Below are 20,865 nucleotides of genomic sequence, written 5' to 3' on the forward strand. Positions count from 1 at the left end.
AGGTGGATCCAGGCTTGGGGTAGGGACTCCTGCAGCCCTTGGGCTATCTGCATTAAGGACCTTTCCCTCAATATCCTTTCTACGTGGATTTCAATGGTGCAGAGTGGCAAAATTGCCCCTCCATTTTCAAGTCAATGTGTCTTCAAGACATAAGTGCACTTAAATGCGGCACCGATGCCTGCAGCGCGCTGCTTTAATTACATGCATCTGAATGTGCACAAAGCAGTCATTCTCTCGCTTGCGTCAGTGCATGTGTGTGTGTGTGTGTGGGAGGGCCAAGGATGTGAAGTCCAAATTGCTTGGCCTTTGTGTGTCGGAATGCTCTAAGTGGCATGAAAAAAAAAAAAAAATGACAGCAATCATTGGGTAGGACTAAGAGCGTTGGATAACGGGCTGATACGATCCGGAGCCCAGAAACCAGCGGTTACAGAGTTAATTGCGGGTCAAGCTAACATCTTTGCGCGTGATTGTGGCATGTAGCGCCGGGAGGCATCTTGTTTTGCCACATTAAACGGATGGACACATCGTTTCATTACCATTGTCTCGTGTGATCGGATCGCGTGAGTCTGAACGATCAGGAGGAACTGCAGCGAGGGAACGGAGAATAGAGCTGCTTCAAAGCCGGAAGTCGTCGTCCCCGTCGTCCCCGTCCCCGTCGTAGCTGTTTCCTTTGTCAACTTCGTCAAGGTTGAAATGTTCTGCAGGTACGCATACCCGTACATTACACTTCAAGGCGTACGGCAACGCCGACATCATGCTGGTAGAGATTGGGGTCGGGGGGTCGGGGACACGCAAACACAGTTTGCAGAGAGCCAACGCCGGGGTTCCCAATCAGAGCAGAATCCGCCGACGTGATAAGCGACAGCGAGGCCAGACGTGGGGGTGCACCCGGCTGCACAGAGGAGATCCGTTCAAGTGGACTCTACTTCACGTACGCTCGTCTGTGTTGTCACAGGCCGACGGCCTTGTCAGAGCGCCTGGGAGCGTGTGCCTGTGGGAATGTCCAGATGTATGATCTATTGAATATGATTTTGTAGTGCGTGCGTGTGTGTGTGCTAATACGTGCGTGCTTCCATTTGTAGGCATGGCTGTGAATGTGAAAATATCTACGTATGTTATGTGGGGGAACTACCATATATTTCCATAGAGAATGTGTGCATTGATGTGTGTATTCATTTGTCTGTGAATCTGTGCATGTGAGCTTTTATACGTAGGCGGATCTTTAGAATACATTTACTTACTGTGTGTGTGTGTGTGTGTGTGTGTGTGTGTGTGTGTGTGTGTGTGAGAGAGAGAGAGAGAGAGAGAGAGAGAGAGAGAGAGAGAGAGAGAGAGAGAGAGAGAGAGAGAGAGAGAGAGAGAGAGGAGGAGTGTGACCACTGTGTGGGTAAGAATGTGGTAGGGGAGTGGAATGGACTCAATTTAAATCGAATTACCATGCGGGCAAATTAAGCAGAGGGATTTAATTTGAACTGTTGTAAAAATGCTAATTTTGGAAACCGCCCGCAAGCCTATATGCAAATACAACACTATTTTACAATAATTCATATTAGGAGCGGCATGCATAAAACACATGATTTACAGACCCATGCCATCCAGGGAATACAGTATCATTAGCCCCAAGTCTCCCTTAGAGATCCATGTGTGTGTGTGTGCATGTGTGTGTATGTGTGTGTGCGTATGTGTGTATCCGCCATTCTCAGCGTCTCTGTGAAATAGTGTCTCGACGGATGAGTAAAACCCTGGCGAGCAAGTTAACGACCGTCCAAAGCAAATCTGTGTCACGTTCAGCTTTGCAAATAGTGCGCTTTTGAGAAAAGCACCGTCTCATTCTGGGCATCATATCGTAATATACTACCCCCAGACCTGCGCAGGAGGGACGCCCAGCACAGCCCAGTGGCTGGCTCCTTCATCCCCTCGGAACGACAGTGAGGACGGTCTTTTCCTTGCACCAGGGTGGATGATAATCCCAAGGCACACTGTGTTCTCTGGAGAACCACACAGTGTCACCCAGAGCTACCAGTGAGCACGTGTTTTTAGCTGCTCGGGCAAACGGGTCTGGTCACCCTCCCCTTAAAACCGATTTCCATCCGACCGGGGTGTGGTCGGGCCAATCACAACCCTCGATGTGATAAGGGGCGTTCGATAAGGGGCGGTTTTTATACGATTACTGTACAGAGGAGCGTCATTGAGGCCTTTGTGTGTGTACAACACGGCGGACGTTTCATTGGTTGCCTTCCAGATCCATCCAATGGCGTCCAGAGGCATTTTGGTCTGCTGCCGTTCATAACGGCCCATGGGAAATGGAAAACGAGCAGACAGGGTCCAGACTAATGTGCATTTATGAGCTGGTCTGGCCATGCCAGTCTAACTCAAAGTGACCTCTGCGCTCCGCCTCCCCCCAGCCTCTATCAGTCCAGAGCTTTCATCTGGTGCTGTAGGACGCAGCCACCTGAACACGTGTGTGTGTGTGTGTGCTTCTCTGCGATCGCTGCCCCCCCCCCCCCCCCTGTATCACTGTATCAAAGGAAGAAGAGATGCATAGCTTGAGACTGGGCTTCTCTTTCTGTGTGGTCTGAGTGTGTGTGTGTGTGTGTGTGTGTGTGTGTCAGTTTGTGTCTGGTATCTGTAAGTATGTGTGTGTGTGTGTGTGTGTGTGTGTGAGAGAGAGACACATAGAGAGAGGAGGTTAGGGTATGTTCAGCAGAGCGTTTACACAGGCCTGTCAATAGCCATTTGATGGGTTCCCCCCAAAAAGTGTTTACTCACTGTGACACAATGTGATCAATCCACAATGAAAACAATCAATGTAAACACCATTAGACCCTGGTAAGGGTGTGGGACAGGGGTCAAAGTGTGTGTGTGTGTGTACACCAACTGTACGCACGTGGGTGAGCATTTATGTGTGTGTGTCTGTGACCATGTGTGTGTCATGCCGACATCGACACAAGAGCACTCTCGACAAGACAGCTGCAAGTGTTAGTCCCTGACTAACCAGAGCCTGGCAGTTTGGCTGTGCCCACTGCCCCTCAGAACCTTGTCTCTAACCCACACTACTCCTTCATTCTTGTCAGATTGATGACAGAGAGCGAGGGACTTCAAGAGGGACGCCCTCCGAATTTCTATGTCGCTGATGAACACGCGTCCCCGGCATCAACGCGCAGGCACACAAACCCGTCGCCACAGCCCAATCTACCCCCTAGTGTGCTTCTGTCTCTCCTCCTCCACCCCCCTACCCCACTGCCATTGTTTTAGCAAAGACACAGAGATTGCTTCACCTCTCTCTCTCTCTCTCTCTCTCTCTCTCTCTCTCTCTCTCTCTCTCTCTCTCTCTCTCTCTCTCTCTCTCTCTCTCTCTCTCTCTCCCTCCATCTCTCTCTCTCTCTCTCTCTCCATCTCTCCATCTCTCCCTCTCCCTCTCCTTCTCCCTCTCCCTCCCTCCCTCTCCCTCTCCCTCTCCCTCTCCCTCTCCCTCTCCCTCTCCCTCTCCCTCTCCCTCTCCCTCTCCCTCTCCCTCTCCCTCTCCCTCTCTCCCTCTCCCTCTCCCTCTCCCTCTCCCTCTCCCTCTCTCCCTCCCTCTCCCTCTCCCTCTCTCTCTCTTCCTCTAGAGCGAAAGACACAAATGCCCCTTTTCCTTTTCTTTTTTTTTGCTGTTCCCAGGTTTGAAACCAGATTGTGAGGGCGAGAAAGCGATGGGGCGAGGGAACACGAGAACAAAACAAAAAGCTCCAACCGTCCACGCTCGACACCGCGACGTCCGACCGCGGACGGCGAGGCAGGGGCCGTGGCGCCTTCCCCGCGGCTAACAAGGTGGAGGAGGCGGAGCTCCAAAAGCCCCCGGAGGACGGGGTGGTTGGGGACGCGGAGGGTAGAGGGCGCCCAGCCGGGGTGAGTGACTGGAGGACTGGCTCGTGGCAGGAGCACACGCCATCTGTTGAGCAGGCCGAGTCAGCCCTTTTTGTTGCGCTCTCACGTGTCTCGTATCCTTCCGCCCTCCTCACGCCCGCGGGGGGGCGCACCACACGGCGCGCGCACGCAGACACACAACCTGAGCGCCTTTTGCACAGCGCCCGGCACACACGCCTTTTGTTGTGTGTGTTTTGTTTCTGCGCGGGGGCTGGGGGGGGGCAATGTGGAGGATAATATTCAGGGTGGGGGGGGGAGTGGTCTTCTGCTCTGTTCGTGCCACGGTCCAGATGGGGAGAGCCCCCCGGAGCAGAAGCAGTGTTTATGCAGATGCACGGGGCACACGAGACGAGCCGGCAGCACAGACACTGAAGGGAAGATGGCACAGGCTCCAAATAAACAGGAGGAGGAGAGCAGAGGAGGGGAAGGGGGGGGAGTAGATGGAGAGAAAGGGGAGGGAGAAGAAAAGGAAAACCGGAGCGCAAGGAGGGAGATTCAAAGAGAGAGAGAGTCCTGTAAGGACCCCCATAAGGCGCGTGTCCACGTCACGTATATCGCTTGAAGAAGAGGGCTGGCGGGGCCGTAGCTCAATCGCTAGATAGCTAGTCGTTTTTAACAATATCCCTAACCATCGGCAGGGGACGTTTCGTTCTGGTGAACTCTCGACTCAACCGCCTCAAGGCACTCCCCCCTTGGAATTCTCGGGGTCAGTTTGTGTGGGGTTTGAAGCACAGAGCCAGCGCAGCTGTCTTAGGGGCCGTGGGTGAGAAGAGGCAGCTGTTAGCCGGCCAGACAGCGATGGGGACAGAGAGACGAGCCTGACGTGGTTTAGGGTTTACAGAAGGGGTGTCTCTTCTCGGGGTTTTATTCACAACCACTACGACTACTACTTTCACTCCCATTCTCCATGTTTAGAAACCGGTTCTATGTGATTTGGAGAGATTTATTTTTGTAAAATAACAAATAATTCATGTAGAAGTAGTGTCTATAGTATATGTATACATTTCCAATAGTTCCAATATTTAGTGTTAGAAGTTTTGGATATGTTGTAATGTATTTTAAATTAAAGCCATAAATCTTTCATAAAAATATTTTTAAATAGTGCTACGAAGGAACAGTATGCCAACAGTATTTCTCTCTGAATCTTGGAAAACCTATGCCTTGGGTGCAAAAAATAAAAATATGAAAAAAGAAATGGATTGCGGGGTACAGTTGTAAACTACAAAATTTGAAGTCTCAACCATCTATTTCACTCTGGGGTTCCCTGGTGTATGACCTTGGCTGAAGTATGCCCCTATTCAGAAACGCTCAGACACTCAATAGGAGATTCCTGCAGTGTGAAGAGAGCAATAAAATCTGGACTCATCTGACTGTGCCTCCATGAAGCTAATGATTCATGGATCTTAGTGCTAAGCGGTGAGGTTGTCAAGCTGTGTGTGTGTGTGTGTGTGTGCGTGTGCGTGTATATGTGTGTGTGTGGGGTCGAAGGGGGGGGGGGGGGCAGAGGACCCAATGAGGTTTGAAACTTGTTGTGACAGCCCAGTGGACAAACGTCTGATGTCGATTAACTCAATTCTACCGACTATCGTCACAGAATTCTAGATGCGTAAAAGCGCTGGGACACCAGCTACAGATAGGTGCCTTCATGGTAGGCATGTTGAGGAGGCCAGGAGAGAAGGAGGGGTAGAGAGAGGAATATCTGCATGTGTGTGTGTCTTTGGACGCGTTCATGCGTGTGAGAGAGACATACATGGGAGGACAAACTGCGGCAGAAACATACAGAGACACACGAACAGGGGCGAGAATACTCCAATGTGAGTAGGACTCCCTGCTCGTCACCAAAGCACGGACACCAAAACGACACCAGTGGCCCCGGGGCGGTGGGGCCGGAGGGGCCCGGGACCGCCCCCAAACCCCGGGACCGTCCACGGCACCCAAAAAAAAAAAAACACGGGTAAAACGCGGATACCGCCGCAGTACGGAAGGGGCGGCGGGGGCCACTTACTTTCAGCGTTGGCGAGGAGGACGAGCAGACCCAGGAGGAGCAGGCCGGGTCTGGCTATGTGCATCATGGGACAGCTTGGCACCAGCATGCTTTGGCAGACCTCAGTGGTGCTGGCTCACAGGGCCCTGTATGACTCAGTCGGTCTGAGTTCTCAGATGCAGGATATTCACAGCCTGCGGAGGGAGAGAGGAGAGGAGGGGAGGGGAGGGAGGGAGCAGGAGGGGAGGAGAGAGGGAGGGAGGGAAAAGAGAGAGAGAGAGAGACAGGGCATGAATGAAACAAAGCTGTTTGGCTCCACCGACTTTATCTATCTGCGCACATTTCTGACATACCCACACACACACACACACCGTGGGGGCTGACGGGGAGAGGGTGATGTGCTTGCAGGGTATGTGTGTGTGAACGAGAGACTGTGTGTGTTCATACATAGATAAAAGGGAACGTTAATAAGATTTTCTCCTCACGGCACAGATTTGGTGGTGTGCTTCGTGTGCCTCGGTCAAATTGACTGTCAGATAGTATTACGGAACCTGTCTTTATCACTGTTTCATTTTGTGTTAACACATCTCCATCCTCTTGCCTTACCAATTAGCGACACATTTGCGTACTGTATACCGTAGATATGTTTCTGAAGCACTTATGAACTGTGGGGTTATTTTAAGGTGCATGGAACAGTCAAGACTGGAACGTCTCCACATTAAATGCCTCAGTCCATGTGTACCATCAAGTGACCGCAAAACCCAACCGCTACCAATCAGTTCTGTGGCCACTCCGTTTAAGACCGTTATTTGATTAAAGTCCCACCAAAATGGATTAGAACTTAAGAACACTAGAATAAATCCATGTCATGTGATAAAATGAACCACTGTTGTGTGAGGTAACAAACGTGTTAGCAACACCTCCTTTATCGAGACCTGCTTGCCCTGACGCTTAAAATCCATATGACAGAGTAGACAGGTGTTAGCAGACCCCCCCCTCCCCCACCGCCACCACCACTATCAGAGGGCGCTGTGTGAGGTAAGAAATCAATGTGACAGCGCAAGCTGGTATTAGCCAGCTCTATCCCTTGTCATCCATTTGCTAAAGCTAGGGCTTGATCCTTGGTGACTGCACTGCGGTGGTCCGAGACATGCTTCTCTACTAAAGGCTAATCCAGTCCATAAGCTTTGATGACACATTGTTTGTTAGTGTGTTAGCCCTACTAGCCTGGCCCAGCGGGAGGTTGTTATCTGAGACAAACTGACTGGAGAACTTGACTGAGGGGAAGCTCGGGCTGCCCATAAGCCCACATGACAAAACATTCGACCTTTGACCTCTTCTGAACATCTGGCATTTACTAGGCTACTGCCACAGGCTAGTCAGTTAGTGTCAGCATTAGCCACACCACAGGCCCGGGCATAGCGCTGTGCTCACCAAGGCAACTGCAAAGGAATCCCATCAGGCCGTTTTCATCATGATAGGATATTTCACAAGGCCTTTAGCCAATCCGACAATTTCATAAACAAAGCCGAAAAATGCCCTCAGGCGCAATCAGTGAGGTAGACGATGACAAAGTACCTCATTTCCCTGTTACCCATCAACACCCTCTCCCGAGCCACGCTCTCCGTCTTTACCTTGTGGCTTTCAAAAGGCATGGAGGACCGAGGGAAAGATAGCGCACCTGTCACACTCGATTTGTGTCCCGGGGAGAAAGACACGACTACCTGTCTCCGGGAGCCGCGCGCCCAGCGGCAAGCGCTAGCAGGCAACGCGTGGAGAAGGGAATCAATTTGAGGCAATCTCCCCCCCCCCCCCCCCACTATTTCACACACAAAGCCGCTGTTTACGCCGGGCACACAAACACCCGCGCACGCACACACACAACTACTGGAAAAAACGATCAAACTTTCTTTTTCTTTTTTTTACATACAAATACAATATGATTGCTCTCGCCAAGGTGAGCATTTTGCACTAGATCCACCTACATAATAGTTTCTTACATGGTAAGAAATGTAATGATAAAAACAAATCATCTCTTACTGGGGATTGGCATTCACAAGATCCTCTGCATGCATCCATCCTCCCGACTCCGAGCGAAAGCCTCCGTTAATTAATGTAGTGCCCATTTCCCATTATGACACAATGTGAACAAGGGCTCGCTATTAGAAGCCCTCCCCTCTCTTCCTCCATCCGCCCTTCCTCGCCCCAACCTCCTCCCTCCCCTTTCTGCTACGCGCGCGCTCACACACACACACACGCTGATACAGACAAACAAAGCCATCTGCCTGTAGCGAGTGCAGCCGAGGGGGGGACAGGAAGCCACTGCCGTGCCTGCGAGCACAACGAGGGGGCGTGGGGACGGCAGCGCGTCTCCAAGGCGACAGGTAGGACGACACCTAACGGCCAGGTGTTGGGTTGGGACTGTCAGTCAAGCCAGGATGTTCGGGAAGATCGAAGTGGGTGTTTTTTTTTTTTTCTTCCTCTCCGTGCCCGGTGGGGGTGATTCGCCTGCCGGACGCGGTGGCTGAGAGCGTGCCAGCACCATGCGGAGCTTTTTGCTTCGGTGTTGGGGCCCCACCCAAAACTGCTAGTCATAACTGTGCGTGTGTGTGTGTGTGCGTGTGCATATGGTCGATTCAGGTCCTCGTGTAGCCTGGCATCACAGAAAAGAGATCATTTTGGGGTCATTTCAGTTCTGCACAATTGGTAATGACAACACTGCACTCAACGTTTATTACGAGAGAAAACAAGGAAAAATAAATATATATTTTTCTCTCTCTTCCTCTCTCTCTCCCCTTTTCTCTTTATCTATCCACTGATTCTTATCACTCTGTGAGAGGTTGATAGAGACAAAGGGAGGCAGAGGTTTTCTGGAAAATGGAAAGCCTATTCAAGGCTCTTTCCTTTTGCTTCTCTGTAGTACTTGTCAGATCTTTTTTGAGGTAATTAATAGACTATATATGTGTATATACAGGTGAATAACTAACACTGGAAGACACATTTTAGGCCTCTAAACCAAGTGACATGGAGGATTCACCACACTGGTGTGGTGAATCATGCCTGCTTCTCCTGTGGTGGCAGTTAATATGGATCACACATGCTATGCTAGCCTCATGCTGGCCTCGACTTTGTACATTAGCAAACATCAGAGGACAAACAAACGCAAAAAATTGAGGGGGGGTCGGTTATTGATGTGACCATCTTTACCAGATTCAGTCTATGCAAAAAAAAAAAAGACTTTTGGACTCATCCTCGCATGCAAAAACGTTTTTGTTCAGGCGTCAGCGGGTCCGCCTAGTTCTGGAGGACTGATGCAAACCGTGCCTGGCCTTGTTGCCCTCCCAGAGAGAACGGCCCACGTGGAAACAGTTTGTGATCGCGCTAACTCGGCAAAAAAACAAAAACAAAAAAAAACAAAGCACACGCAAACATACTGAGGAAAACTATTAAGCCCAAACAACCTTTTTTTCGAAATGTCAAAATGCACGCAAATAAAAAGCCCCGTCCGCCCGGGTGAGACTGTGGGCAGAGATGAAGTCTTGCACTTGGAACAATTGACCTGGCGTCGTGAGCAAAATGAGGCCCTCTGCTTAAATGTATAAGATGTTCCATTCCATTTCCCTGTGGTCTGTGGGGAGCAAATAGTACAGCCTTTACATATTCCAAACCCGGAGGAAAATCGACGACTGCTCAGCTTTTTTCGGTGAGGAAGAAAGCTCGGCTATTACGGCCAAGGCTGTATCACGTCTCCCACTGACTTCCCTTCCGAACGCCATGCGAGATGGCGCGTCAAGCGCCGGATGACTGCGTATCGCTTAATTAAGGGTAAAAATTGTGTAGCGTGGCAACCCCGCAGGTCAAAGGGCATCTTTAAAGAGGGTACGGTGCATCATGTAGCCGTCTCTCACTGTCTCCCTCACCTCCGCCGACACGCGGCAGCGTTAGAGCAGGGAAGCGGCAAGGGAGGTATTTTGCGCGCCCACGCGAGGTGCCCCAGGGGTTATTTGAATCCGTCATATGACTGGAGTTAAGAGAACGTCTCCCACCTTCCCTCCTCCCCTCCTCCCCCTTTCCCTGGCAACCCCGAACCTCCTTCCATCCCTACGTCGAAAGGGCTAAGTAAGACATAGAAGGATGCCCTGCCCTTACCGAGAAAAAAAAAAAATACACAGACATGAAAGCTTTTTTTGTCTTCTCTCATCCTCTCTCTCAGTTTTTTTCGTCGGGGGAGGAGTGCTGTGATTTGAGGCTGGCGCCGGGACGTTTCTCACGCTGCGGCCCAGATCGGCGGTCCTGTGTAATAACATCCCTCCGGCGCGGCTAAAGCCGTGCCCTCGAGTGCCGCCTCCATGGAAGCCTCAGAGGGACGCGGCTTAGAGGGCTTTATTTGCTCAACTTATTTACTTTTCCTCCCTCCCTCAGACCTCGGTCAAACAAGCATCCCACGCTCGTAAATAATGTTTGGGAGACTCGCCCCGGCCCAGAGTAGTGATGCCGCCCAGTTTGCTAGAATGTCAGGCTTGTTTGTGTTTCCACTGCAGCTAGCGGGCTAATGCTAGAGCTAAAGGCCTTTTGCGGAAAACTCACCCGTGTTTATGAGTGACATCTCACCAAGACACAGACTGTGAAAAGCTAATTGGCTGGGGTGACATTTTCTTCCGCCGTAATTGGCTCAGGAGCACCTGCTGCGGCTTGAACAAGGAGCCTACTGCAATCTCATTGGAACACAGCACTAGCCATTTCACCTTTGAAGGGAAAATAAACATTCTCTGTTGTTGAAGCCCTGGACTTTGAGCAATTTGCTGATAAAGTTTGTCTAATGGGAGGCTTTTTTAATATGAAACTGGCCGACAAAGGCAACAGAGATTAAACCTTACTGTTAAGCTTATAAACTTAGGCCAAGTAGCTGTTAGCTTAGCACAATAGAAGCTCAACAAAACTGAAATGTTTTTCAAAGCTTGCGTTGTTTCTTCACAAAATAGACAGATATCAGAGTGCAGGTCAGGGCTATGTTTGCACAGTTTGGAAGGAGTTTAAGTACACAGGCCAAGGCAGTGGCCTTATGTACCCTCTGTGTACCAAACCTTATCTACTCAGTCTCATTCTACACAAACACAACCAGCACTGCACCTCAACCCGTACTGCTCATTCCTCCAACTCTCGTCTGCTCTTACACATTTTCAGTTTCTCATCAGCAGAGTCACTTTCTAGCCAGCAAGACCCTCTGACCACACACAGACACACAAACAAACAAACACACACGCACACACACACACACAGCTTCCCCCCCCATCTTCCAGCAGCTGTTGAGTTTAGATGGATGATCTCCTAGTACAGGACCCTGACCGCACCAGTCTGTTGACTGATTATCACATTGGCCTTTTGGGTTGTTCCCCATGCAACACACACACACACACACACACACATATACAAGGTTACACAGCCTTTTATCCAAGTTTCAGGGCCAGAGGAACAATAACACCACAACACACTCCATCTCCGACCGGCTGTTTAGATTTACCCTGGTGACCTTGGCAGAAGCCCGTCTCCATTCAGAGGCATTGGGAACCAATGCATTTTGAATAGGCCACAGCCAAATAAAAAGCATCGCACTGCTCAATCAGCTCCCCTGTAAGCTGATTGTCATGCCAGTGCCTTGCGAGGCTTAGTGGAATCGCGGGGGGGGGGGGGGGGGGGGGGGGATTCCTCCAGTCGCAAGGCGTCCATGTTCTCTTTGTGGCGCGGGTCATTTTAAAAATGCGGCGAGGCACTGGGCTCAGGTTCAAAGGACAATGGTGCGTAAAAAGGTGCGTTTTCTGTGTGTGGGTGGGGGGGTGGGGGGTGGCAAGGAACTCATTATCGCACAAACAGACTGGATCTCGAGAGCCTATTGTGTAAGGGGATGGAGGGGGGGGGGGAGGGGGAGCTGGAAACACACAGCAGAGCAGACTCGGCAGCAGCCAACCTGGAATAGTCCGGATTAAATTTACGCCGCATGAACAGAGGAGGGCTCAATCATGTTGCACATTATGAACCGGAAAATACGGGGGAGGAAACGAGAGAGATGGTTTCGAGAGAGAAAGTGTGCCAGCTTTCCTTGTGCCCTGCATGGCGAAACACAGAGGGAGACAGATGGATTGTGGGGAGTGGAAGGACGAGAGAGAAGAGCAGAAAAGAGAGGGAGCGAGGGCTGCAGACAGCTCTGCGGAGGGGATGGTAGCCTGGAGGCGTCACCTCCATGCGGCCGGAGGATGAGCAATGGTCGTCAACGGGAGGGTGAGGACGTGGTCCTCCCAGATCCACCCCCCAGGCATCCAACACACACACACACACCTGATCTCTCTCACATACATGCACACACACACACACCATACGCTCACGGCATCATGACATAAACCCCCCCCCCCCCCCGCCCGGCCACAGCGTGGAGGGATGAATAATCTCGCTTCCTAAAGGAAGGAAGAGAAACGAAGGAGAGAGGGGAGCGGGGCTGTTCCCTGCCCTAACGCATGCTGTTTGAGAGAGAGAGCATAGGAGTTCTACCCTCCACAGACCAAAACAGCGTTCCACCGAGAATAGCAAGACACTCTAGCAGCTGGGACAGAGCCCTCCAGTGAAAGGGTCTGAATAAGACACACGCTTCAAATGATGCTGTCAAGACTCGAATAGGCGTTTGCTTTTTTCACAGGTGCCAACTGCCTCTCTTCTCAAGCGGGCTGAGGGAACTAGTTTGGAGGTGCTTAGGTCCCGCTGACATTTCAGCCCTGTTTGTAGCCATGCCAAGATGTTTGGTATGGAAATGGCCTACTTAACCGTGCCGACGCGGGATGTAAAGAGACGCTCACGGCGTACACGCTACGCTCAAAAGGGCAACGCAACAATTAAAATGCCAAGTGTCTCCCATTATGGAAATGCTAATTCGCTGCGATAGACCCGCAGCTAAATGTAATGGTGTGTTATATCTGCGCGCGTCGGTCGCTCAGCGGTGAGGCGCGAGGGGTTAGCTTAGCGCGGCGCGGGCTCTTCCGTGGGAGACGAGACGTTTCCCCTGCTGCGTCGGAGAGAGTGGGCTGCGACGCGACTCCTGACGGCGACCACTTGCCACGGCTGCTCTTGGGGCACGTCGAGACGCTTTAGGTTGAGAACATAGCATGGGGTTTTATGGAGTCGGGGCACCATTTTAATTAGATAGTACTTTTCTTTATATAGACAAGGATATGTTTAGCATCAGTGGTTGTATCGTCTGCATACTATAGGCCTACACAATGGAGAACAACTCTGTTCTGGAGTCTTGAGGAGTTCCAGATGTAATGGTAGGAGGAACTAAGGAGTTTGAGAGAATAGGACATGGATTCATCCACTGGCTGTACATGTTCACGGACAGTCATCCCACGGTGCTTTGTGGTTCGTGATGTTTCGTCACATTTCCTGGAGGAGGGGGTAGGATGTCAACAACAGAGAGCTTATCGAACTCTGCATGGACCGAAAGCATGACGATGAAGAGGGCAACTGGAGACAAATATTTTGCAAAGACATTAGACTGACTTTGCTGAAAAAGCAGAGAGCAAGGAGGCCCTGTTACTGTGTTGGTCTCTCTCCGGATCCCTGATAACACAGTCAAGGGACACGCTGGGTAGGTTGGGTTGGGCAGCGTGGGAAAAGCTGAACAAATATTTCAATTCGGGCCCGTTTTGCTGAAGTTGCGTTTCGAAAGTTAAAACACCTATCCTTTTATGTCTGTTGTGGCTACCTTCTGGTGCTTAGTTGTCTTGAAGATCAAAACATTATTGAATCTCTCGGACATCTTTGGAAAGGTACACTGAGAACCAAGGGATTTTGCACTTTGAGTCTGAGATAATGTGTTGCCAGACGGGGTTATAAAATGCAGACAGGCATGAGTAATTCTGGTTTACTGACAATAACTGAGTGAAGAGAAAAGCTGCCTCTGATAAAATACTGTGACTCTGAAAGAAGACCATTTAGAATTATTCCTAAAAATGACTGATTGTGTGCTTGTCTTTCTCAGAGAGTTTGAGATTAATATTCAAATCAAAAACCACCTTCAAAGCCACACAAAATGTCACAGCAGAATCCAATATATTCCACCAATGTCTCAAAACAAAACAACAACTAATTGTTTCTCTCTCTCTCTCTCTCTCTCTCTCTCTCTCCTGCTTTAAATGGATCCTACACCATGGTCTGGGGTTTGTTTGTCATCCTTTCTGTTGAGATGAACACTTGTATCCTGCCTCCAATATAGAAATGATTGCTTCGGGAGTGTGTCCTAAAGATGTGTAAAAAACGGCACGAGCGAACTTCATTGTGGATCATAGCTTTTCCTCCGGTCCTCCTCGACGCGTAGAAACGCCGGGTGATTTGCTCAGTCCGTCAACACACAAATTGAGAGACTGAAATGCTTTTGTCCTTTAGCCATCAGGGAATCAATGGATACTACTTTTGCAAACAGCCATTAGAGGACCCATCGCCCTCCAAACTCAAATAGTATCTCTCTCTCTCTCTCTCTCTTGTTCTCTCTCTCTCTCTTTCTCTCTCTCTTTCTCTTGGTCTCTCTTTCTGTCTCTTACTCTCTCCCACTCTCTCTTCCTTTCTCTCTCCCGACTGTATGGTGAGGACAGTCCCGACACTTCATCTCCCCTGCCGACACTCTATTTTCCCCCCTGAACCGGCTGTTGACTGACTGCCTGAGCACCTTATCATTAACTGGGGCTGCCTTTGCCAACTGGAAGGGGCCTCTAGATGACAGGAGCACGTTCTCTCTTGCCCCCCCCACCCCCACCCCCACCCCCTGCTCCCCTCGGCACGCCCAAGTGTCATCTTAGAGAGATAGGCCCCAGGAGCTAGGGATTAGGACTGCATAATTACCTATTTAAAGACCCTAATTGAGCATTTCATTAAGAGTCTGGCACAGGGATTCTGCCACACCATCGCTTCAAGGGACACGGATGTCGTGTGTGCATGTACACGAGCGCCGGCGAAATGAAGCCTGATTTCGGAGGGTCTGCTTTGCCTGCAGTGGTGTCTGGCCTACTGCCTCGATGGCACATGGTTGTCTACATCACACACGTCGTTAAATACATGAAAAACTGGGTGATTCTTCGGAGTTTATCCTCCCGATCTGTTGACATGATGACCTAGCATCACCTTCAGTGATCCCAAACACTCATACCTTCTGAGGCTCCACACTCCACATAGATCTCGTTGGATTTGAAATGAATCACCCCTACGCATCGTATGCTTAGGCGTGCGCGCAAGTCTCCCCGACTTTGCGAGCGAACGTTTGCGTCGCCCGCATGCCCGACTGTCAGGCTGCGAGCCGACTAAATGAATGAGCGGCACATTCTCGCTGGCCAATCATTAGCCTGGCGTCGTGATGCATTGCCTTTCAACTTTTCCTTTTTGTTTTGACCTGCGGGAAGCCGATGCTGTGTGAGCTGCACCTAGATTTTCATCCCCCCGCTGTTCCTGGAGAAGGGAGCTGGCCGGCGATATCGGCATGAACATCCCCCTCTAGTTTGGTGACAGAAGAGGTATCCACCACTCTCTCGTCAAGTTGATGCCTGACAGTGATACGATCACTGACAAACCAGATAGAAACAATTGCAGATGCATGGTGTCGTGTCCGGCACGAAGTCACGCCATGATGTACTGTTGTGGGAAACAATGCAGAGCAGCGTCGTCAAAACAGTTTCCCGAGGATGCAAACTGAATTGATTCCACTAGTGAGAGTGTGCGTGCATGCATACATCGCTTTACGGTTTTTCTCCGACAATTCCATCTACTGCCGACAACCGAAGCAAGCTAATGATGTGAACATTGTCAGCCGTCAAGCGTATCCTTTCATCGCCTCTGTCAACGCTGCCATTTTCAGCGCGGGACAAAAGAAACTCATTTGTCAGGCGCCGCAATGACACATGGGCTATATTTTCTTTATCTGCCAAACAGAAGCAAAGATACGTACAATTATCAGAAGTGATGTTTGGCCTTTGAAGCATCTGAATTGATGGCGGCAACTGTTTAGACAGAGATCTTTACCCACACATCAAAAACAGCTTGGAGTCTCTCATCTCCCAAAGCTATCCTGACAACGAGTGTCAATAGCCAAACTGCCGATCTGGTCCAATGCAAAAACAAGTTCACAACAAGACACCAAAACCCCTACTGTATTAGACTACACTGTCAGTTGATTCATTAGCTCAACAGCATTCATCGACGACACAGCAGGGGTTGGTGCAGGTCAACCATGGTCAGCCAGGGTTGATGGTCTTGTTGAGTGCCTGGGACAGGCTCAGTCTGGACTGGGGCCAGAAGAGGATTCTCTGGCCCTTGTTCTGTCCAACCAGCATATAGTCATGGGAAGAAAGTACACAGTCACGGAAGTTAGGAGGAACAATGTGACCTGATTTCAGGCCTGGCTACTCTCTCTCTCTCTCTCTCTCTCTCTCTCTTTTACCATATCTCCCCTACTCTCCTTCCCGATGCCCCTAGTTTGCTCAGTTGCAGCAGTTGCTGGCAGTTCTCCTGTGTGATTGAGGTATTTGCTGAATGTCTTGCAGTGGAATTGCTAAAGCTAGCTGGAGGCTATTGAAGTAGCTGGGGGCGGCTAACAGCTGCTAACTGGTACTGCTAAACTGTCACTCCCCTTGGGAATTTCCGGCCTGCTCGTTAAGTACTTGCCAAAACGCTCATGGGGGTAGTGACAACCCAATTTCAAACATGCAGTTATGCTATTGCCTTCCAACCCCATCCACAAAATGTAAATAGTTCTATTTTGGGGTTAGTTCAGGTCCAATAACTGGTATTGTTTTGTGCTGCTTTGAAATACAACATTGTTAAAGCTGAGAGGTAAGCCACTTGGATCATAACCTGATCTGCTTTGTGTTTGTGTGTGTTGCACAGCCAAGCACAACTCAGCACGTTTCTTAGCCATGGGGGGGTTTGGCGAGGGGGGGAGGGCTAAAAAACAACAAAAGGGTTGACGGAGAGTACGCCGCACGCATCAGCAGCCATGACACCTTTACGCTTCCGTTCAATCTGAGAGAATGACAGTCCAGAAGTGGCGTCACCAAGTATCCGTCCCCCCGAGCTGGACTTGTTTGTTTTTCATTTCAGTTCGACATGTTCAAAGGACACGGCCGAGTTCAGAGGCGCAACGTCGCAGAGTCCAAAGGAAAACACACTGTTATCTGGGTCCACGGCCATGTCGGTTCTACGACACTGAGACGAGATAGGCGGACGCCCGGGACGGAACGATCGCGCGGGACGCTCCTGGAGCCCAAAACCGCAAGGCCTCGTTTCCTCTGCCGCGGGGGCCGTTTTCTCCCCTTTTGTTTTGCCGGCGTGCGAGACGAGTAACTCCTCGGCTTCCAGCAGGTGTTTGAAGTTGGATCTCTGGCCTCTGAGGTGTCTGACTTGCCTTCCATTTGGAGACGGGGGAAGGGGAGGGCTTTCTTATCCTAATCTCTGGCTTGAAACTCCGCTGACTCCTTTCCCCTTTGTTGTTGTACAATGGGCTTGGCACGACGACAATAAGCTTCAAAGGCTGAGATGTATTCACGCACATAAATGGCAGATTGGAAAGGAGTACATAAATGGGGAGCTGCATAATCTCTGAGCAGAGAGAGAGAAGGAACAAACCCTTTTGTATAAGGGTGTGTGTGTGTGTGTGTGCTTTTGCTGAAAGCGCTTCATTTCAAGGGCTTGCTACTGATGTGATGGCTGATTACAAAGTAAACCCTTATCCTTGGTGCTTTTAAAACCTTACTAAGATGGATATTGTTCAGCGCCACTGCCAACCCTGAAGACAGAGGGCTTACCTACTGACTGACTGTAATTGGCTGGGGGCTTTGACAACCACTTTTGTGTGTAACAGACAATGACAAAGACCAGATCTCGTTGATGTTTATTTGTGAAGACAATGTTCTCTCATAGTACAAGCACTTCATCCATGGCCAATCCAGCCATTTTATTTACACGAACATCAAGACAATATTAAACTCAGGGACTAAAACATTGCACACAAACACACACGTGCACACACACACACACACACACATCCTAGGTAAGCACAAAACACATATTCGCCCACCCTGCCTTCCAAGCCGTACTACATTAACCTAATGGATTACCGGGGTTATGTTGGTATGACCTAAATAAGCAATGCTGTGGAACAGCGTCAATCTGTGTGTGTGTGTGTGCGAGCGAGCGAAAGACAGGGAGGGATGAGGCTCAGTTCCAGATCTGGCCAATCCAGTGTGATGGGGTGGGGTGGGGGGGGGGTGGGGGGGGGCGTCCAAGCCAGCCAGAGTGGTTTGGAGTCCCCGGGCAACATCAGGACCAATCTCACCCCGCTGCCCCCCTCTATCACCTACCTCCGCCAGGGACATCCATCTGGATTTTCTGCCGAGTGCCAAAACAGGGAAGGGGGTGGGGGGGGATGGAGGAATGAGATGAGAGGGAGGCGTGGAGGGAGAAGGAGTGCTCTGATAAGGAGGATAAGAAGGGAAGTGGACGGGCAGAATCCGAGGAAGGGATCTAGGGAGCGCAGCCGGGAGCGCAGGGGGAAGAGAAACTTCATCTTTATCTAATTACGGTCATTTCAGGGAGGCAGATAGTGAGAAGGTTTCAGGAAGATAGCGGGTACTACGCTCTGCCCTTGATTCACTCCGCTTGCACGCGTGTGCGCACCCACGTGCACAATCTCCATCTTACACACACACACACACGTAGACACACTCGTGCTCTGTGTGTAAACACACACACACATCCAGGGGCCAGGGCCGAGTGCCATAACAGGGCGATGAAATATATTCAGATTAGAAAGGTGTCGCATTACGTTCGGGCCCAATGATAAATACGGCGGTTAGCACTGCCATTAATCTCTCGACGCCGCCCGCCTCAGGACATGGCGAGCCAGCCAGGATGCTGGCGAGGCTCGGCTGCTCCCGGGCTGGCGCAGCGGAGGAGGGTGCGGTGGCATCGGGGTCGCCGGACCTGCCCGGCGATACGCCGACGCCATATCGGTCTCCGCGTGCCGATTGGACGAGGGGGTTGGAGGTCGCGGGGGTAGCGGGTCCGGCTGTGTAAGACCGCTGATAGGGACGTGTGGTCGTGTTCGAGTGTTGGCGCTTGTGTGTGTGTGTGTGTGAGATCTACTTCCTGCCCCTTCCTCCCCCCATCCCTCCTCTCTTCCCCCTCCCCACATTTGGTGTTCCCTCACATCTCTCTCTCTCTCTCTCTCTCTCTCTTGCTCCATCCATCTCTCTCTCTCTCCATCCCTCTCTCTCTCTGTCTCTCCATTCCTCTCTCTCTCATTTTTCTCTCTCTCCATCCATCTCTCTCCATCCTTCTCTCTCTCCATCCCTCTCTCTCATTCCTCTCTCTCTCTCCATCCATCTCCATCCTTTCCTCTCATTCCTCTCTCTCTCCATCCCTCTCTCTCTCATCCATCTCTCTCCATCCTTCTCTCTCTCCATCCCTCTCTCTCATTCCTCTCTCTCTCTCCATCCATCTCCATCCTTTCCTCTCATTCCTCTCTCTCTCCATCCCTCTCTCTCTCATCCATCTCTCTCATCCATCTCTCTCCATCCATCTCTCTCCATCCCTCTCTCTCTCTCCATCCCTCTCTCTCTCCATCCATCCCTCTCTCTCCAGTGGGGTTTCCTGACACATTACCCCTGACTGGCAGACTCTAAAGTGGGACATCGTCTAGCTCAAGAATGCCGGCCATAAAACATGGAAGCCCTGAGAACACCACACACACACACACTGACACACACACATACACACTCACACTGACACACAGACACTCCACTGGCGTAAGCAGCACATCCCTTGAGCAAACAGCAGCCGTGGCGTGCTCCCCTCGGGGCGCGTCACATGGACAGCTCGGACAGCGGAGCGCCCCCGCAGCGCAAACACGGCGCAGGAAGACAGGTCAGGGGTCAGGAGCTGAGGACATTAGCTGTGATAAATAGGTGGCAGAACGGTAGCGGTGTTTATATTTCAGATGCTCCGACACCCTCCGCATCCCCTCTCCGGGCGTTTGACGGAGTGTGTCTGTGTGTGTCGGACTGGCTTCTGGAATCAGAGGGGATCCCACTTGATGTGGTTCCTGTCTGAGGGAGGGAGGAAAGGTGGAGGGGAAGGAGGGAGGGTCGAGGGGAGGGAGGGAAGGTGGAGGGGAGGGAGGGAGGGTGGAGGGAAAGGAGGGAGGGTCGAGGTGAGGGAGGGAAGGTGGAGGGGAGGGAGGGAAGATAGAGGGGAGGGAGGGAAGGTGGAGGTTGTCTGCTTTCCTTTGCTTGTGGAAGCTGCCACATTTTGCAAAGCAGATTCCAACTCCCACATCTATCGTGCTTTTACATTTATCCTGGGGGCATTTGCTTAGAGTAGTATTTTATCTACGTTTACAGTAATGGATTCTGGGAGAAACTGAGAGCCAACACAGATCAGGTGACTGTACACTTTCACCCACCCCTAACCTCATGTGTTTCTCTGTACTTTGCTGGGTGGCTGGAAGATAAGGATAAGTAGTCAACAAAATGTCTATGCGTCATATAAAAGACCTGTGCTAAATAAGTGTGCGGGCGTACTGTACATAGCCTTCTGTAAATACGGTTAAGTCGTAAATGGTATTGCCTGGACTCCTTGTGTTAAGTGCTGCCGCAGGATTAGCACTTTAAAACCAACTGATGTACTGTATGTTTGGTATAATCTCAATCCACTCGTCCACATCGTTGTCAAAAGCAGTGATAATAACGCTATTGAGAGTGACATTGGTCTAACAGGCGAACAAAGCCCCTCGAACATAAAAAAGACTTAGGCTTTTCAGCTTTATTAGTGACAGTATGAGAGAGATAGGAAAGGCGAGAGAGAGAGAGAGAGAGAGAGAGAGAGAGAGAGAGAGAGAGAGAGAGAGAGAGAGAGAGGGAGAGGGAGAGACATTTTCGCACATGTTG

At 50.7% G+C, this 20,865-nt stretch overlaps 1 protein-coding gene across 1 annotated transcript in view; it reads right to left on the reverse strand.

Moving 5' to 3' along the window:
- Nucleotides 1-20,865, reverse strand: part of ptprda (protein tyrosine phosphatase receptor type Da) — a 132,576-nt gene that overhangs the window by 92,421 nt on the left and 19,290 nt on the right. Inside the window, exon 2 of the mRNA XM_084690958.1 lies at nucleotides 5,912-6,084. Within this exon, the coding sequence (XP_084547084.1) occupies nucleotides 5,912-5,999 (88 nt within the window). The 5' untranslated portion in view covers nucleotides 6,000-6,084. The remainder of the gene's footprint in view (nucleotides 1-5,911; nucleotides 6,085-20,865) is intronic.

The sequence above is a fragment of the Hypomesus nipponensis genome, chromosome 25, assembly GCF_054491055.1.
Source record: "Hypomesus nipponensis isolate SF chromosome 25, ASM5449105v1, whole genome shotgun sequence".
NCBI lineage: Eukaryota > Metazoa > Chordata > Actinopteri > Osmeriformes > Osmeridae > Hypomesus > Hypomesus nipponensis.